At 37.2% G+C, this 18,127-nt stretch overlaps 1 protein-coding gene across 3 annotated transcripts in view; it reads left to right on the top strand.

Moving 5' to 3' along the window:
- Window positions 1-18,127, top strand: part of ARHGEF28 (Rho guanine nucleotide exchange factor 28) — a 290,776-nt gene that overhangs the window by 40,768 nt on the left and 231,881 nt on the right. For all 3 annotated transcript variants that reach the window (XM_081053984.1, XM_081053985.1, XM_081053983.1), the window contains exon 2: window positions 12,063-12,106. In XM_081053984.1, coding sequence (XP_080910110.1) covers window positions 12,074-12,106 — 33 coding nt within the window. In that variant the 5' untranslated portion in view covers window positions 12,063-12,073. The remainder of the gene's footprint in view (window positions 1-12,062; window positions 12,107-18,127) is intronic.

Raw genomic sequence — 18,127 nt, 5'->3', positions numbered from 1 at the left:
AATTAAAATCTGTCAACTGCCAAGAAGCACGTGAGACAGTTCTTCAGGTGCAGGACTGTCTTTGTTATAGCACACGGACATCCTGGCCGCTAACCAAGTACCAGGATCTGTTCTCCCCAGCATTTGACACCTTCATGTCTTCTCCCATCCTGGTGAGCACATGCAAGTCCCCCAATATAAAAACAGACAGACATAAAGAAAATGCTCCTTTGCTTCTCTCTCCACTGTACTTGCAGTGCTAACCAATAACTTCCTAATTTCCAAAGACCCTGGTACCTTCTGAGTCCTCCTTCTGCTTGACTTGACTGCAGTCCTTGTCAGCTCTAAGCATTGTGTATTAACTTTGAACTACTATTTCAGCTCTTGAATTGTTGCTGAGCTGTTCATGTGCTTGGACTTTTCTCTGTAAATGTTTAGAGGGCATTACCTTATACTTCCCTATGCCCGTATTAATATGCAGGACAAAGTTTATAATAAATATTTTGTTGAAGATTTGTTTTGTAACTCTTTGCAGTGTTTTAATATTTATCCTGTAGGAAAGTTCTTTGTTGTTTTAATGTTCTATCCCAAATGCTGAATCTAAGTCTTTAGATTGCATGTGATAGAAATTTTGTGGTTATTATTCTTAGCATATGCGGGCCACATTTGTTCAGAGCATAGGAACCCAGGAGTGTAGCTGGATTTCATTCACGATAACAAAATGATTTTTGACTCAGCTTTCACCAGGAGACCATTTGAACACCAGTTCTCACTCTGCTCCTCCTTTCTAAGACATGGCTCATGATCGCGTTTCCCAGTGAAGTCTTTTCTGAGGACTTTGGCCATAAAGCAGTCTCCTTTTCCTTACCTCTGATAACAATTCCTGTTTAACACAATTATTGCCATTTGTTACCTTCTGGTTACTGCTCCACCCACCTTATCAGGCTGATCCTGCCACCAAAGTCGCTGTGGCCAGAGGGGCCAGCAATCTCTCAAATCATGGCTCCAGTGGGTCCTTCTTAGATCTCATCTTGCTTTGCTTCATTTATCCATCTATCATCTGCTGCTTTGTCCCTCTCTCTCTGATTTTTGTCACATTACTCTCCTAAATTTCTAACAGTTATAGAGTCAGATTGTTGGGAGTGTGGGATCTGGAATGAGACGGCCTGGGCTTGCACCCTGGTTCTGCCCCTTGACCTTGGGCAAGGTGCTCAACTTCTCTATGCCTCACGTGGATAATAGCAGGAGGTACTCTGTATAGTTGTGAGGATCAGATTAATTAAGATGCACTCAGAACATTGTTTAGCGCAATAAATAGTGCCCAGTAAATGTCAGCCCTGATTGTTATTTCTCTATTCTTTGTTGCTGTCTTTTGCGAGCTCCTCTTCCTGCACCGTTCTGTTGGCGTTCTCCAGGTTTCTCTCCTAAAACTCTTTGCATTTGTCTGCATCTATTCCCTTGACCATCTCATTTACTCCCAATGACCTTAACTACTGTACCATATCATCAAAATCGTTCTCTCTCTCGTTGGACGCCTGTCATCACATCTCAAACTCACTATGGCTAATCTCCACTTTTGTCTTTCCAAGTCCATCTGCTTCTCCTTCTACTTTCCCCGCCTTGGTCAATGGCGCTATCTGCCTGGTTTCCCAAACTAGGAACCAAGGAGGCACCTTGGATTTCTCCTGGTCATTATCCCCTACATCTAGTTAAGCGCCAAGGCCTGTCTGTTTGTCCTTTACTCTCTTAAATTTATCGTTGCCCTCCCTATGATGTTGCTTTCAATTAGACTCCATGTCTTTCACTTGCACGAAAGCAATGGTCTCTTATTTGGTGTCCATGACTTTGGTCTCTCTCCCTTTCCAATCCATCCTCCACCTGCTGTCACAGCGAGCTTTGTAAAACCCAATTTGGATCCTATCCCCATCCTGCTTAAAGCCACTCACTGACTTGAAGTTCACATTACTTAGTATGCCATATCACGGAGGCACAGAAAATGTTTCCATCCTTCTCTCCCATAAGCACCCCATATACACCTTTTCAACAGCCCTGGGGGTATTTGTAGCTCGATGAACAACCCTTTCTTTTGTGCTTCCATGCGATTGTGCCTGTTATTCTGCTTGAAATATCTTCCCATTTGATGTTCTACCCTAGCATCCATGGTTCCTGGGTGCTAATAATAAATGCCAGTAGCAGCTCCCTTCCTCCTTCTGCTCTTCCCCCACCTCTCCAACCCAGTCATGTAAGAACAAAAGAGATGCCCCACCCCCATTTAAAAATGCTTGTCTGAGTAGGAATGTCTCTAATAATTAAAAACAGCTATATTCTTTAAGACTCAGCTTAGGCCTCATCTTCTTGGGGAGCCATGCTCGATAACTTAGCTGCTGATTTTATTTGAGTGTTTCTGCCTCCTTGTATTCACAGAATCCGCAACCCCCCCAGCCCCGCACAGACACATTTTATATTCTCACTGTTTTCCTCTTTCTCACTGAGCTGGTAATTCCCCTAGGACTCATCTTTGCCTCCCCGGTTCCTAGGCTATAATAGATAGTCAATAAATATCTGTAGGATGAGTGAATGTTTATATTATCTTTGCTATTTAGTTGTCTATTCCTTTAGCTTGTTATTTATGTATTTTACATCTGTATGCCCTTTTGTTTCAAATAGAGTGACAGGTGCTTGAAGGGAGATACTTATACTTTATTTATTTAAATTTATTGGGGTGACAATGGTTAGTAAAATTATATAGGTTTCAGCATATAGGAAGTTCTGAGTAAATGTGCTGAACTAAATTAAATATTTAGAGACTAGTCATATTTCTAAGGTTAAAGCTCATTTCTTTTACTCTTTGCTTTAATGTCGTAATTCTAAATGTTAAAGCATCATTCTAGAATGTCTTTAGGTTTTACACGTTCATTTTATAGTCTAGAGTTGGGTACACTACTTTAGCTATTCTAGTTAAGGAATGTCTTGATTTTTATGAGGGGAGAGTACTTTTCTGTTCCTACCAAGACTATGTGAAGGCTGGTTAGGGATGGGGACATGAGAGGGGGTGGTGCGCAGCCACAGTTGGCTGCTTGAAATATAGATGAAAGCCATGAAGGACATGTGGCTATCTTCTCTGGTTAGACTTATTAACTTCTGAGGACCCTTCTCTGGCTAGAAATGCTTCCAGGTGTCAAGAGAATTTTCCATGTTCCCATTCTTCCATCCACTCTCTCTGCCCCTACTCTCTTTTCTCTCCAGTCTATGCAGCAGTCCTGAGTTAGTGTCATGAAAAGTCATCCTTAGGTTAAGTTATTGCCTCCCTCCAAACCCTTTAGCGGCTTCACGTTGCCTCTAACAGGAGTTTTTCAATCAGAAAAACGTGATTTTTCTCTTGTATCTCAAAACATTAAATTAAGCCCATGACTCCACAAAAGAAAACCAGTCTCATGATTTAGCAGTTGCTTTGTTTTCACCCATATATAATATTTCCTACCTTTTCTCTTTAGGGTGGGAAAAATTCACATTTTTTCCCTATGGTGTTTCTGAATTTATTGATATTTAAAAATTTCAAATTTTCTCTAAGGATAAAGTTTTGCTGCCATACAAAATAATCAAAACATGTCATAAGCTGGGAAAGAAGTTCTAAAAATGTTATCAACAATGAGTATCATCAGAAAATGCAGAGAGAGAGAGAGAAACCACCTATGGTGGCCTCTGCAAAAGAGAGACAGTTGTCTGGGATACATAAATTCTAGCATGACGGTTTTTAATTGACAATTTTGAGATATTGTAGATTCACATTTAGCCATAAGAAACAATACAGAGATATTTTGTATTCTCTGTCCAGTTTTCCCCAATGGTAACATTTTACAAAACTATGGTATAACATCTCAATCAGTACTGACATGATACAATACATCCATCTTACTCTGCTTTCCCAGTTTTACTTATTCATTAGTACGAGTAACTTTAAATTGCTTTACCATTTTGTCACCTGTGTAGGTTCAGATATCCACCACCACAGCGAAGGTACTGAACAGTTCCAAAATCACAAGGACACCTTTTAGAATGACACTTCCTCCTCCCAATACTGTTTTTTAACCCTTGACAACCACTAATCTGTCCTCCATTTTGACATTTTTTTTTTCCATTTCCATATAACGGGATTTTTTCCATATAACGGGATTATATAGTCTGTGACCTTTCAGGATTGGCTTTTATGACTCAGCATCATTTGCTGATGGTTGCTCCGTATTACATCAATAGTTTGCTCCTATGTGTTGCCGAGGAGTGTACAGTGCTGTGGGACGCATATATGTACACGTGCACTAGCGTGTAACTATTCACCTGTTGAAGGACTTCTGGGCTGATTCCAGGTTTTGCCTATGGCAAATAAGGCTGCTATGAACAATCATGTACAGGTTTTTGTGTGAACATAAAATTTTGTTTTTCTGAAGGGGAAAATACCCAGTAGTGGAATTGCTGGTGGTGGTTGAGTGTTTAATTAAGAAACTGCCAGACTGTTTTCCAAGTGGCTATGTAATTTTGCATTCCCACCAACAACATATGAGTGATTCAGTTTCTCCACATCCTCTCCAGCATTTGGTTATGCCACTATTTTTTGTTTGTTTCTTTTAGCCATTTGAATGGTATGTGTTGGTATCTCATTGTGGTTTTAATTTGCATTTCCCTAATGTCTCATGATGTTGAATATCTTCCCATGTGCTTGTTTGCCACTCGTATATCCTCTTCAGTGAACTATCTGTTCATGTTCTCTGTCCATTTTCTAATCGGATTTTTTGGGAGTTGTTTACATACTTTAGGTATTAAAATAGATAAGGATATTGTTAGATATTTTCTACCAGTTTTAACATGTCTTTTCACCCCTTTTCATGGCCTTTCACAGAGCAAGTCTTTTAACTTTGATGTCTAGCATGATTTTAAAAAAATAGTTCTTGACCTTTTTCATGTTCAGTGGTCCATTGAGAACCTGATGAAAGCTATAAACTCTTGTCAGAAAAATGTACTGTTTTAATCACTGTTTCATTAATTTACAGTAATCCCATATAAGACTCCAGGGAGAGTTTCTTTTGTCAAAGTAAAGAGTGGGAAACCCTGTAGCTTACAGAATCAGAGCAAGCTTCTTAGTTAGGCTTTACTCTATTCAAGAACCTAACTAAAATGCCCCTTTGTCAGCAATACATTTCTTGACTACTCTGTGAGACATTGCTCGATTGTTACTTTAAATTTTGTAGGTCGAACATGTACACCATGGAAAAACAACATCTTATATTGAATTCAGACTTCGAGGCATCAGCAAATGAATGAACTTGTGGGCTTTCACACCTCCAGTTCAGTTTTAGCAGCATGACTCTCTTGTCTTTCTGTGACTTATTATTTTTCTTTTTCTATGTCCTTTATAAAAATGAGTAGAAAATGAGATGCTGGTAAAGAAGCAGGGGTCTGATAAATTTGATATGATCATTATCTGTGCCCAGACAGAGAATTGTTAGAATCAGTTGGGCTACCATTGAACTTGATTTGCTTTCCCCCATAATGAATTGCATACCATAAAGCACATTGTAAGAAAAGCTGGAATAAATTTTGTTGAAAATTCTGACTAAAAGGTAACATGTACTGTTGACACTTGAACAACACAGGTTTGAACTACATGGGTCCACTTATACATGGATTTTTTTCAGTAAATACTGCAAATATATTCTTTCTCTTTTTAAAAATGATTTTCGTAACATTTTCTTTAGTTTTATTGTAAGAATACAGTATACAATACATATAGCATACAATATATGTGTTGAGTGTTATTGGTAAGGCTTCTGGTCAAAAGTAGGCTTTCAGTTAAATTTTGGGGGAGTCAAAAGTCATACATGGATTTTCAACTGTGCAGGGGGTCAGTGCCATAACCCTCATGTTGTTCGAGGGTCAACTCTAATTAGGAGTGCTATTGCGAGGTCTCTGGCAAAAGCCCCTGTTGTTCACTTTTGTCACAGACGTAGTCTGTGTATTTTAGGGATGGGTCATGTATAAAACTGGCAGGCTGATGACCTTTACTTCCTCTGCCTTCCAACCTATCAAACTCCTTGGTGTTTCCTAAAAATAGTACGCGTCTGTGTTTTTCTTCATGTTTAGCTCCCAGTTCCCTTAATTCCGTGTATATAACTTATTTATCTCTCACGCTTGCCCTACACTCTCATGTTCTGCCAGGTCAGTGGTATTATTCTTTACGACCCTTCGCTTTTCATGGATATAGATGTTATCCTAGCCAGACGGTGAGCTCCTTAATGGTAGGGGCAGTGTTTTATATATTTTAATATCCCTCCGATGATAGGTCACATAGTGTGCTGTGCACATAGTGACAATGAATAGACTTTTGGACGCACAGGACTTTAGAGATCCATTGCTAACGAGGAAATCGATGTCTTCATATGTTGTATCTTGCCCACGATGGTGACTGAACTTTGCATTGACGATGAAGGGGACACTAAATGGATTAATGGCATAAATGAGGCTATAAAGGGGATGTTCAATTGATCTATAAAAAGCTTCTTAAGGGCTTAATCACTTTGTGTGCAAATACATGCTGTGAAAAAGTGAGTGTGACAGCATGGTGGAACATTTTGTTAGCAGTTAGCTCATGCTCTTCTTTGTACTTTATAAACATTCTCTAATTTAGGCTGCACCATTTCAGACTGCCTGGCTCCCTGTCTTCCTCCCCACCACCCCCCCATTCATTTGAATTAATGAGATCCTATTGAATAGTTACTGTTGTTTCCTTTCTAATCTTCAGACATCTCCCCACACTCTGAGTTCAAATAATGCTGCTTAGACCTGCATAACTCAGGCAGATAACTCTAGTCTGAAGCAGGCCTGAGACACTGTTGTGTATTCAACAGTAGGTTTATTTCTAAAATGCTCTCTTCTTACCCATTTTCATTGTGCTAGCACTGAATGTTTTTTACTTAGACTTGGCCTTACCTCCCGGTTGTTTAACTGTTCTTTCCTTCTTCTCCAGTTAGTATAACTGTTGTGAAATATGCTTATAATTCTACACTCCCAGGTTTGTATAAGGAGTTGTGAATCAACATATCTCTCTAAGAGCAGAAGGTTTCAAACAGAGGCAGTAAAGAATTGCCCTAATAGTAATTGCTCTGCCTTTTGAATTTTCAAACCATAGTGGGAATATACAGCTCTATAAAATCAAATACAATTCTATAGAGCTTCGCAGTGTTGTATTTATCTGGTCCAGTGCTCTTCGGAATTCCTGATGCCTAGAGATTCCTCTGGGCTGTCAGGGTGAGGCTGAGCTGGGTAGATTCATTTCAGACCCGCCTGGCCCCAATTACTGCTGACTCATTTTGAACAGTCTAATGTTTAGAGGCTCTGAGTGATTTCATTTGAAATACACTCAAATGCTTAAAAAAACCCTTTGCATATGTTTAACATACAATAATACTAAATACGTAATAATTACAGCTAGCATTTATTGACTGCTTATGGTAGGCACTAAATGTTTATTTACTCTATCACATCTCAATTCTCACAATAGTCTTATGAGGCAGGTCATATTATTAGTTCTACCTGACAGATGAGCAACTGGCCTAGGGAGGTGACATAATAGGTCCAAAGTCACACAGTTAGAACATGGCAGAGCTGGTGTTCAAACCCAGCCTATTCTTGAGCCTGTACTAACCGTCAGACATTTGCTTCCTTTTAGACAAGCGTATCACTGCCTGTCAGACCACATTTGTGTTGCAAAAGGACTGTGTGCTGACGCTAAGGAAAGCCAGGGCTCTGAGGTCCGAGGGGCTGGATTCACATGCCAGCTCCACCACTTGTAGCTGCTTGACCTCAGCCAAGTGGCATAACTTCGCTGAGCTTTCCTTTCCTCGTGTGTCAAGTGGAGACGGGCGCTGGCGGTCCCCTTACCTGAGGAGAGCTGGTATCAGGGAAAGCTTTCTAAAGTGAACCTCCTTCAGATGGGGACCAAGGTTTCATAGGAAACAGTCGTGGAAAAAAGATTTGCCTGAGGTTCTAGTTTTTGAAAGGAAAACAAAAATTATGAAAATATATTCATAACATTTGTTTCATTTCCTTGGCTGAAAGGCAACATAGCATCATAGTAGGAGTGGAGGCTCTGGCTCAGGCTGCTGGAATACCAGCTCTGCCATGTTCTGTGTGACCTAATGTGAGTTTAGTTTTCAACTCTGCTAATTCTTAGAATGAACATAAAGTGAATCGTGTGCGTGATTAATCTGGGGGAGAGGGTTCATGATTTTACTGACAAAATTAATTGCACAGCAGGGCATCTCTGCTAGCACATTTGATTTTCAAACCATTGTTCTGGGGGTCATTGTTATTAGAAATACCCAAGAACTTCTTTCATTTTCTCATAGGGTTGTGAGTAGCAGGTGCTCTTATTCCTTTAATACTGAAATGATTTTTAAGCCTTTATCTCATTATGATTTTTCGTTTTCACTTACTAATGGATCTCTGACACATTCTCACTGATGAATAGTTTCATGATTTGAGTTCTCCAATATTCAAAAATACTGTTCTCAACTTTATTTAACCTTATTTCATGTTTTAAAAACAGGTTCCAATTTTATTTTAAATTTTATTTTATTTACCATATCTGGTAACCGTACAAGACCAAAACAAATAACTACAAAAAAAATCTGTTGATGTGCAAGATGGAATAGCTGGAGAAAAGATACTAGCAGTAAGTGGGGGTGCGATGGGATAGATGGATAATGAATAGGGAGGAAGTTGCTCGTAATTTTGTAAGTGGTCAGTTCATTTAAAAAATATTCTTAAGTTTAAGTAACTTTAGCTTCTCAGTGTAACCGTATAACTGCAGGGACTTGTAAATGAAGATTCAGGTAACTCGACCTTCCTACACATTCTCTCAAGGCAGCTGTGAGGATTCTCTGAGATGAAATTTGTAAAATCCTTAGCACGGTGCCTGACATATTATCCTTCCAAATGTAGTTACTGATAGTATCGATAAATATTCTTTGAACATTACCTGTTAACAAGTTTTATGAAAGACATATAAGCCAATGGTAATTAGTGTGTTCAAAGACAAATTAAAGTAATAGGTTTTTAAATTGGATCAATCTTAGAACGTCATTTAGATGCAAAAACATGAACAACCCAGAATTTTATAAAGTCAAGAACTGATATTTTTTTCTGGGTAAGTTGCATGTTATATTTCCTTTTCTCTTTAACTTAAAATATTTTTACCTGTTGAAAATTGTCTGTTTTTCTTTCGAGTTAACTAGCAATCAAAGATATTGGGATATTTATTCCTCATAATGTCTAAAACATTGTATCTTGATGTTCTTTTCATAAGAGTTTTTTCCCCCTTTTGGAAGGAAACTTAAAAAACTGTGGCTGTCTACCAAGACCCCAAATCATCCCCGGTGTCTGCTACAAAGACTGGAAATATTTTGGCTTTTACCACCCGATGAAACAATTTTGAAAAATGCAGTACAGTTAAAGAAAAAAAGTACTTTCGTCTGAAATTTTGAAATTACAGGTAGAGAACTCAAGTATTAGGAAATAAAGTGTAGAGCATGATGTTTATATAGTGAAAAGCTACAGAGTGTGAACAATTTAGGCAGTTATAACTTGCCTAGCAAATACAAATTGTTTTATTATTACACTTGATGCAAAAGAAGACAGAATGGCTTAGCCATGCAGCTCTGCAAGTGAGCACAAAACTTACTGCTCTTTAATATAAAAGAGGAATGAATTTTGGGAAAATTCAAATGAGAATATAGTTTTTAGTATATATTTCAGCTTGAAGTTTGATAATTTTATCAAGTATATAATTTGCCCTGAATTATTTTCTCTACAATTCAACTGGGAAATTCTGATAGGGGCTTCACTCTTCAGAATATGACTTCATATTCTCATCAAAAGTGGTTTTTTGTAAATGTATTTTATTATCAGGGTAAATCTAACACATACCACAAGCTGAGTCATGGAAGACATCTGTACTTTCATATAAGTACATAATGGTAAGCCTCCCACACAGCTTAATTTGTTTTAATATATTTCTTAAAATATTCAACCACCTTCAAGTTTGCACATAAAGGAAATGCATTTTAGTTTGTTGCTTTATTATTTTTTGAATATCATTTCAGTCTTTTTAAGATGACTGCATTTATTATCAAATGCATTTTTATAGTATCAAGTAGAAGTGTTGAATGATCTTCTAATTTTATCAGGTTTAGTGAAATGGAAAGGATTGGGATTGTATATGGCATGACTATAAACATAAGTAAAAATTGTTAATAGCTTGAGGTACTGTGTGCACTTCGGGTGAGGGGTCATGGTATATGCTCGTGGATATACATGCGTAGTTTAAATGCCTTCTTGATCATTTTGAATTTGGCGGGGGGAGCTACTTGTCATCGCTCTTGGATTAGTTGTTATTTTTATTTCTTAGTGTGGCTGATAAGCCGTTTATATTAGAAACAGGTATCTCAGTTTTGTCATATTCTTGTTGTGTTCTCTTTAATTTGAAGCTTCTCTTCCAGACTTCTTAACCCCCTCATCCAATTTGTGAGGTTAGTTTCATTAAGCATCGATGACTATAATCCAGAAGCCCATTTAAGTGGGTCCACACAGGGCACAATGTGTTGAAATGAGGGCCGAGGAATGGCTGCATTGTCACCCTCTCCCTGTCTTCTCTCAGGGTGACTTATGGGATGTATCTTGTGACCTAGGAAGGTGCCAGTGCCAGTCTGTATAAAAAGTATTAGTAAAACTTAAGTTAAATGACATTATAAACAAATAAATATAGAACTTTTTATATTTTCCTCCTGCCCAAGTGTGTCCCCTGGGGGTTACTGTACTAAATGTCACAATTTGAGTAGCTGTGTGCTTGTTTTCTTAAGACAAGTCCCTTAAGTCCTCTAGCTGGGCTGTGGCCCAGGAACCAGAGCCAGGCTTGGCCTGGTGAACAGAACCCTGTCCCAGTTCTGTTCTCTGTGGGGTGGGGGACGCGGAGCCAGTGAGTGGGTGGTGGTGAGTCTCTCTGTCTGCCTCATTCAGAATTCTCCTGCGACCCACTTTTCACTTTCTCCCAATCTTTAGGAGAAATCTCTTTTGTTCAGCTGTGAGCTCCTTGGGGGTTGGGCCACTTCCAGGCCATCTCTGTGGAATTCCTGGCCCCCTGTAGTGTTCAGTGACCACCCTCCCCTCTTCACTTATTGAGGTATAATTGACCTACAGCATCTTATTTGTTTTGGATGTACAATACGATGATCCAGTATTTCTATCTGTTGCAGAATGATCACCACAGTAAGTTTAGTTAACATCTGTCACCATACGTAGTGACAGAATTTATTTTCCTTGAGATCTACTCTCAGAAACTTTTAAATATGCAATGCAGTATGATTAGCTGTAGCCACCAAGCTGCACATTATATCCCCATGACTTATTTTATAACTGGAAGTTTGCATCAATCTGAGTCCTTTCAATAAACCCTTCTTGAATGATGCTGGCTCCTTTTTTCTCTGAGTGGGAAGCTGGTTTCTGGGTGTGGGCTTTAAAGGGGCAGGCCCACCCAGAGGCAGATGAAATGCTGGTGAAGAGGTTGGTTCATGTGACAGTGGCCTGCATCTCTCCACATGGAAATCTCTGGCCCTCTCTAAGATCGGCATTAGAATTGCTGTCACCATGGGCTCCTGCCTTGTTCAGCCAAAAGTGGATTCTGACCTCTGAGAAGTCTACAATCCAAGCGATTAACTAAGGTGAAAGTTTCAACATGTTTATGTTGACTCTTCTTGGCTTTCTGAAATATGATTTCTATTCTGGGAGCAATCAGTGGGATAATGTCTAGGGTGACAGATTTTCCTTATATGTGGAATTTAACATGAAAGAAGAAAGGGGGAGAGTATTTTATACAGATAGCATCTCATCTTTGTGTTCTCTAATTTTGTCTCTGCAATTTTTCTATCTAATGAGTTACACCGCCGTCGACAATGTTGACAACTAAAGGGCAGGACATAGCTCAGCTGGTTGGCTATGGGGCCTCCTACAATAACTACTCTCCTTTTTATTTGTAGATGCGGAAGCCATGGAGTTGAGCTGCAGCGAAGTACCTCTTTACGTAAGTTCCTAAGCATTGGGCTTCAGGTCTCAGTGGCCCTTTCTTAGACTCAAAACCCATGTGACTGAAGTGGGGAGAAAGACTTTGCTCGCTATTGAGTAGAGGCTTTTTAAAAACAACACACAGTGTTACTGTCTAGCTTAAGTATTTGCACCGAAGCCTTTTAAAACTGGTTGGCTCCTGGTACCAAAGTCTCAGTTTTAATTATATTTCCCTGAGTAAGTTTTTTTTTAACTGTATAATTTCTGGACTCAGAAATACTCAGTTCATTCATATGGATGATTTTTTGAACATAATATGATAATAGTCAAGAACGTGTTCGGTGTGTGGCTATTGTGGGGAAGATTTACTGATAATTGTCAGCGAAAAGCATGAAATATACAAAGGAAAAAGTGCTAGGACATATATAGAATAAGTGGGGGACTGGGTGACAGATGCCAGGTGAAATTCCTAGTCAGATGTGCCTTCTGGGTTGAGGGAGGGTTCTGTTCTTGATTGCAGATACCGGGTGTCACAGGGAAGTGAACTGATTGTCTCCTCTCTTATAAAATGGCAGATGGCTTCCTCTTCCCTTTGTCCTCATTTCAGACAAAACCTCATTTCTTGGAATCAGTGTTGATGGGGGATGTGGGGATGGAGGTGTAGGAGAACTGCTGTTTCAGGAGGCCTTTGAATCATCACTCATGGAGTACAGCAAGAGGATCTAGAATAAGTATATGACCTTAGTTCAGATTTATCCTTAATGGAACAAAATCAAGTTTAATCACAGACCTCAGTCAGTTAAAATATAGTAATTCTCTTCCCCTTACCACACTTCACTACCCAGGTAGCCCTTCTTCCTCCCACCACTGCCCCCTCTTACACATACCACACTGTATTCTCTGGAGAAAGACAACATGATAAATAATAAATAGATATCAAAATAATAAAACTGCCTCCTAGGTTATCCAGTGGGTTTATAGTAATTCTCTCTAGGTTGTGATTGGCAGGTCATAAAATGTGTCTATAGACAGGCTTGACCCAGCCATAATGAAAGAATTTAAAAAAAGAGTAGTCCAAGGCTAAATTGTAAAGTACTCCCAAGTTTTACTTTTTTGTGTGTGTACCTCCCTCCTTCTTAACACTATTCATTTTACCCTGCTCCCCCAACTCAAACCAAACAAACAAATCCACAAACTTAATCATGACCTAAAACCTGACAGTTGGTCAACATACCTGTGTAGCTATTTTGAACTCAGACCTACTAGATTATGCTCAGACTTAGGCAATTAACAATGACTAAGGAGAGAAGAGAGACCAAACGAAACCAATTTTTTGGTCTAATTATCAAATACGTGCTAATTAGAATAAAATGAAAAATACAGAAGTGTTAAGAAAATAAGTCATTCATAATCTCACCCCATATAGATAACGTTATGTTAAAACATTAATTTATCAATTCTAAGGTACAATTTTTTTTCGCATTTTAACATCTCTGAAATTGAAATACTCTTATATGCCTTGTGCATCATGGCAGATGTCATGATGTAGCTGTCATCGCCTACACATGTATGAGCTTGGTCACAATGGTTCACATTGTCACTTCAGATTTCTTATGAATTTTGCTGGTACGACATGAATTGCTTTCAAAATTATTTTACCATGATTTGGCGTTAAAAGGCAAAGTTGCTGTGTATACAGAAAGGCATGGAAACAGCAGCTTGATACATGATAAAATCTGTCTAAATAAATTTAGAAGAGCTCTATTTAATATGTTTAAAATAGAACTCTAGTGTCATAATTAGCAGTTTTTTCTTTTAGTGGAATATAAAATGCATATTATAACTGATGGTATCTTATATTAATCGTGTATATTTCATATGTACATAACTGACTCTCAGTATATATATGGGTTGTAACCTGTTTTTTTTACTTAAAATTTTATGTCAATGTTATTGCAGATTGACCTAACCCAATCTGATCATTTGGCCTCAGGTAATAAGGAGGTCAGTAGGGGTATATTATAACGAAAACAAGGCTTAAACCAAATACCATCAAATAAGCAGTAATATGTAAACAGAGCAGACACAAAACTGTACTGCAACTTGTTACTGTATCTTGGTGGGAGCCTTCTCTCTGCCCGTCTGTCTTCAGTGGTTTGATAAATATTCATTTCTAGTTTCAACTACAATCTTGTTTATGAACCCTTAATATTTTAAAATTCATGTTGTATTTCATATTTATTATTTGAAAAAAGCAAAAGGGAAAAATCAACACCATATTTAATCCTGTCATCCATGATAAGCGCTGTTTACATTTTGGTATTTTTTCTTCCAGAATTTTATCTATATTTTTGTTGAATTTCATTGAAGGTTCTTTTGGCATTTATTTAGATGATGTGTTTTTAATCATTTGACTGATTGTGATATATTGGATGTCTTAATTTTGATGTTTTCATGTACTTCTAGCAGTTGTATTTAGTTGTTATAACTGGATCTTTTGGAAAAATATGATAACTCTGGTAAGTGGTGATTAAGATAAAACCCAAACAGAACTAGAAATTGTGGAGTCCATAGCATATTGAGATGATATCTTAAAGTAACAAAATAATACTAAGCATAATTGTATACTAATGTACTGGAAAATCTCAAGACAGGTTTTAAAAAATATAAATTACAAAATTCATTTCAAGGAGAATTAGATCATGTAAATGGAGCAATGATCATCAAGGAAAAAAGTGATTAAAGGATTCCTAACTTCTGTACTTTATCCCATTTAAAGACCTGTACTTTACATCCCTGTGACTATTTCGTAACTGCCAATTTGTGGTCCTTAATTCCTTCACCTTTTTCACCCAGCCCCCCAGCCCCTCTTCCCATCTGGCAATTATCAATTTGTTCTCTGTATCTGTGAGTCTGATTCTGTTTTGTTTATTTGTTTTGATTTTTAGATTCCACAAATAAGTGAAATCATCTGCTGTTTGTCTTTCTCTGACTTATTTCACTTAACATAATATGTTCTATCCAGGTTGTCATATATGGTAAGATTTATTTCTTTTTTATGGCTGGGTAATATTCCATTCTATATATGTACCACATCTTCTTTATCCAGTCATCTATTGATGGACATTTAGGTTGCTTCCACATTTTGGCTATTCTAAATAATGCTACAATGAATATAGGGATGCATATAGCTTTTTGAATTATGGGTGGTGTATTGGATTTCTTTAGATAAATCACCCAGAAGTGGAACTGCTGGGTCATCAGGTAGCTCTGTTTTTAATTTTTTGAGGAATCTATATATCTTCATACTGTTTTCCATAGTGGCTGCACCAATTTGCAATCCCAGCAACAGTGCATGAGGGTTCCCTTTTCTCCACATCCTCACCAACACTTGTTTGTTCATTTGTTCATGATAGCCATTCTGACAGATGTGTGTTGGTATCTCAATGTGGTTTTAATTTGTATTTCTTTGACGTCGAGCATCTTTTCATGTCTTTTGGCTATCTGTGTGTCCTGTTTGGAAAAATGTCTATTCAAGTCCAAACAGGACGTGATTCAAGTCTGCTCATTTTGTAATTGGATTTTTTTTTTTTTTGGCATTAAGTTGTTTGAGTTCTTTATAAATTTTGGATATTAACTCCTTATCAGATGTATCATTGGCAAATATCTTCTCCTATTCAGTAGGTTGTCTTTTTCATACTGTTGATGGTTTCCTTTTCTGTGCAAAAGTTTTAGTTTGATGTAGTCCCATTTGTTTATTATAATTTTTTTTGTTTCCCTTGGCTGAGGAGATATATCCAAAATATATTACTAAAAGCAATGTGAGAATTTACTGCCTATGTTTTCTTCTAGGAATTTTATAGTTTCGGATCTTATTTTTAAGTCTTTAATCCATTTTGAGTTTATTTTTGTATAAGGTGTAAGAAAGTGGTCTAATTTCTTTTCTTTTCTTTTTTTGCATGTATCTGTCCAGTTTTCCCAACACCATTTATTGAAGAGACGTCTTCACCCCATTGTATATTCTTGCTTCCTTTGTCATAGATTAATTGACCATATAGGCACGGGTTTATTTCTGTGCTTTCTGTTCTGTTCCATTCATCTAGGTGTCTTTTTTTAAATTTATTTTTATTCCCATACCATGCAGTTTTGATTACCATAGCCTTGTAATAAAGTTTGTATCAGGGAGGGTGATATCTTCAACTTTGTCAGTCTCTCTTCCTTGAGATTGTGGTGGCTATTTGGGAGTCTTTCATGGTTCTGTATGAATTTGAGGATTATTTACTTCTGTGAAAAATGCCATTGGTATTTTGATAGGGATTGCAATGAATCTATAAATTGCTTTGGGTAGTGTGGGCATACTAATGATGTCCTTCCTCTCCATGAGTACAGTACATGCTTCAATTTATTTGCATCTTCTTTAATTTTTTTCTTTAATGTCTTCTAATTTTCCAAGTACAGATCTTTTACCTCCTTGGTTAAATTTATTTCTAGGTAGTAGTTTTTTTTTATGCAATTGTAAATGGGATTGTTTTTTAAATTTCTCTTTTTGATCGTTTGTTTATATAACTTTTGAAGTGATCCCTCATATAAGTCTAGGGGGATAAATCTAAACTATCAGATTCCCCTGATAGTCTAAGTGTATGAAAATGCAACTGATTTCTGAATATTAATTTTGTATCCTGCTACTTTACTGAATTCATTTATCAGTTCTACTAGTTTTTTGGTGGACTCTTTAGGGTTCTCTTTATATAGTGTCATGCCATCAGCAAATAGTGACATTTTTACTTATTCCTTTCCAACTTGGATGCATGTATTTATTTATTTTTTCTTGTCTGATTGCTGTGGCTAGGACTGCCAATTCTATGTTGAATACAAGTGGTGAAAGTGCCCATCCTTGTCTTGTTTCTGATCTTAAGGAAAATGCTTTTAGCTTTTCCCCGTTGAATATTTTAGCAGTGGGTTTGTCATATATGGACTTTATTATGTTGAGGTACGTTCCCTCTATTCCCACTTTGCTGAGTTTTTTTTTAATCATAAATGGATGCTGGTGTTTGTCAAATGTTTTTTCTGCATCTACTGATATATGATTTTTATCCTTCATTTTGTTTATGTAGTGTATCACATAATTTGATTTGCAGATATTAAACCAACCTTACATCCCAGGAATAAATCCTACTTGATCATGGTGTACGATCTTTTTAATGTATTGCTGAATTCAGTTTGCTAGTACTTTGTTGAGGATTTTGGCATTTATATTCATCAGGGATATCAGACTATAATTTTCTTTTGTAATGTCTGTGCCTGGTTTTGGAATCATGGTAATAGTTGCCTCATAAAATGAGCTTGGGAGCCTTCCCTCCTCTTGATTTTTTTGGAATAGTGAATTCTTTGAATGTTTGGTAAAATTCACCTGTGAAGCCTTCTGGTCCAGGACTTTTGTTTGTTGTGTGTTTGTTTGTTTTTTTGATTACTGATTTCATTTTGTTAGTAGTAATTGATCTGTTCAGATTTTCTTTTTCTTCTTGATTCAGTCTTGGAAGATTGTATACTTCCAGGAATTTATCAATTTCTTCCAGATATCCAATTTGTTGACATTTGTATTATTTTCCTATAATCCTTTGCATTTCTGTGGTGTCAGTTGTCACTTCTCTTTCATTTCTGAATTTATTTATTTGGATGCTCTTTTTTTCTTGATGAGCCTGATTAAAGGTTTATCAATTTTGTTTATCTTCTCAAAGAACCAGCTCTTGATTTCATTGATTTTTTTTGTATTATTTTTTAGCCTCTGTTTTGTTTATTTCCACTATGATCTTTATTGTTTCCTTACTTGTATGCTTTTTGGGCTTTCTTTTTTCTTTTTCTTTTTTTTTTTTGCTGTTGTTTTACCGGTTCCTTTAGGTGTAAGGTTAGATTGTTCATTTGAGATTCTTCTTATTTCTTGAGGTAGGCCTGTAGTGCTATGACTGTCCCTCTTAGGACTGCTTTTGCTGTATCCTATAGATTTTGGGTTATTGTATTTTCATTTTCATTTGTCTCAAGG

The sequence above is a fragment of the Rhinolophus hipposideros genome (genome assembly GCF_964194185.1).
Source record: "Rhinolophus hipposideros genome assembly, chromosome: 7".
NCBI lineage: Eukaryota > Metazoa > Chordata > Mammalia > Chiroptera > Rhinolophidae > Rhinolophus > Rhinolophus hipposideros.
The sequence above is the reverse complement of the archived record's forward strand: the minus strand, read 5'-3'. Positions and strand labels throughout refer to the sequence as shown.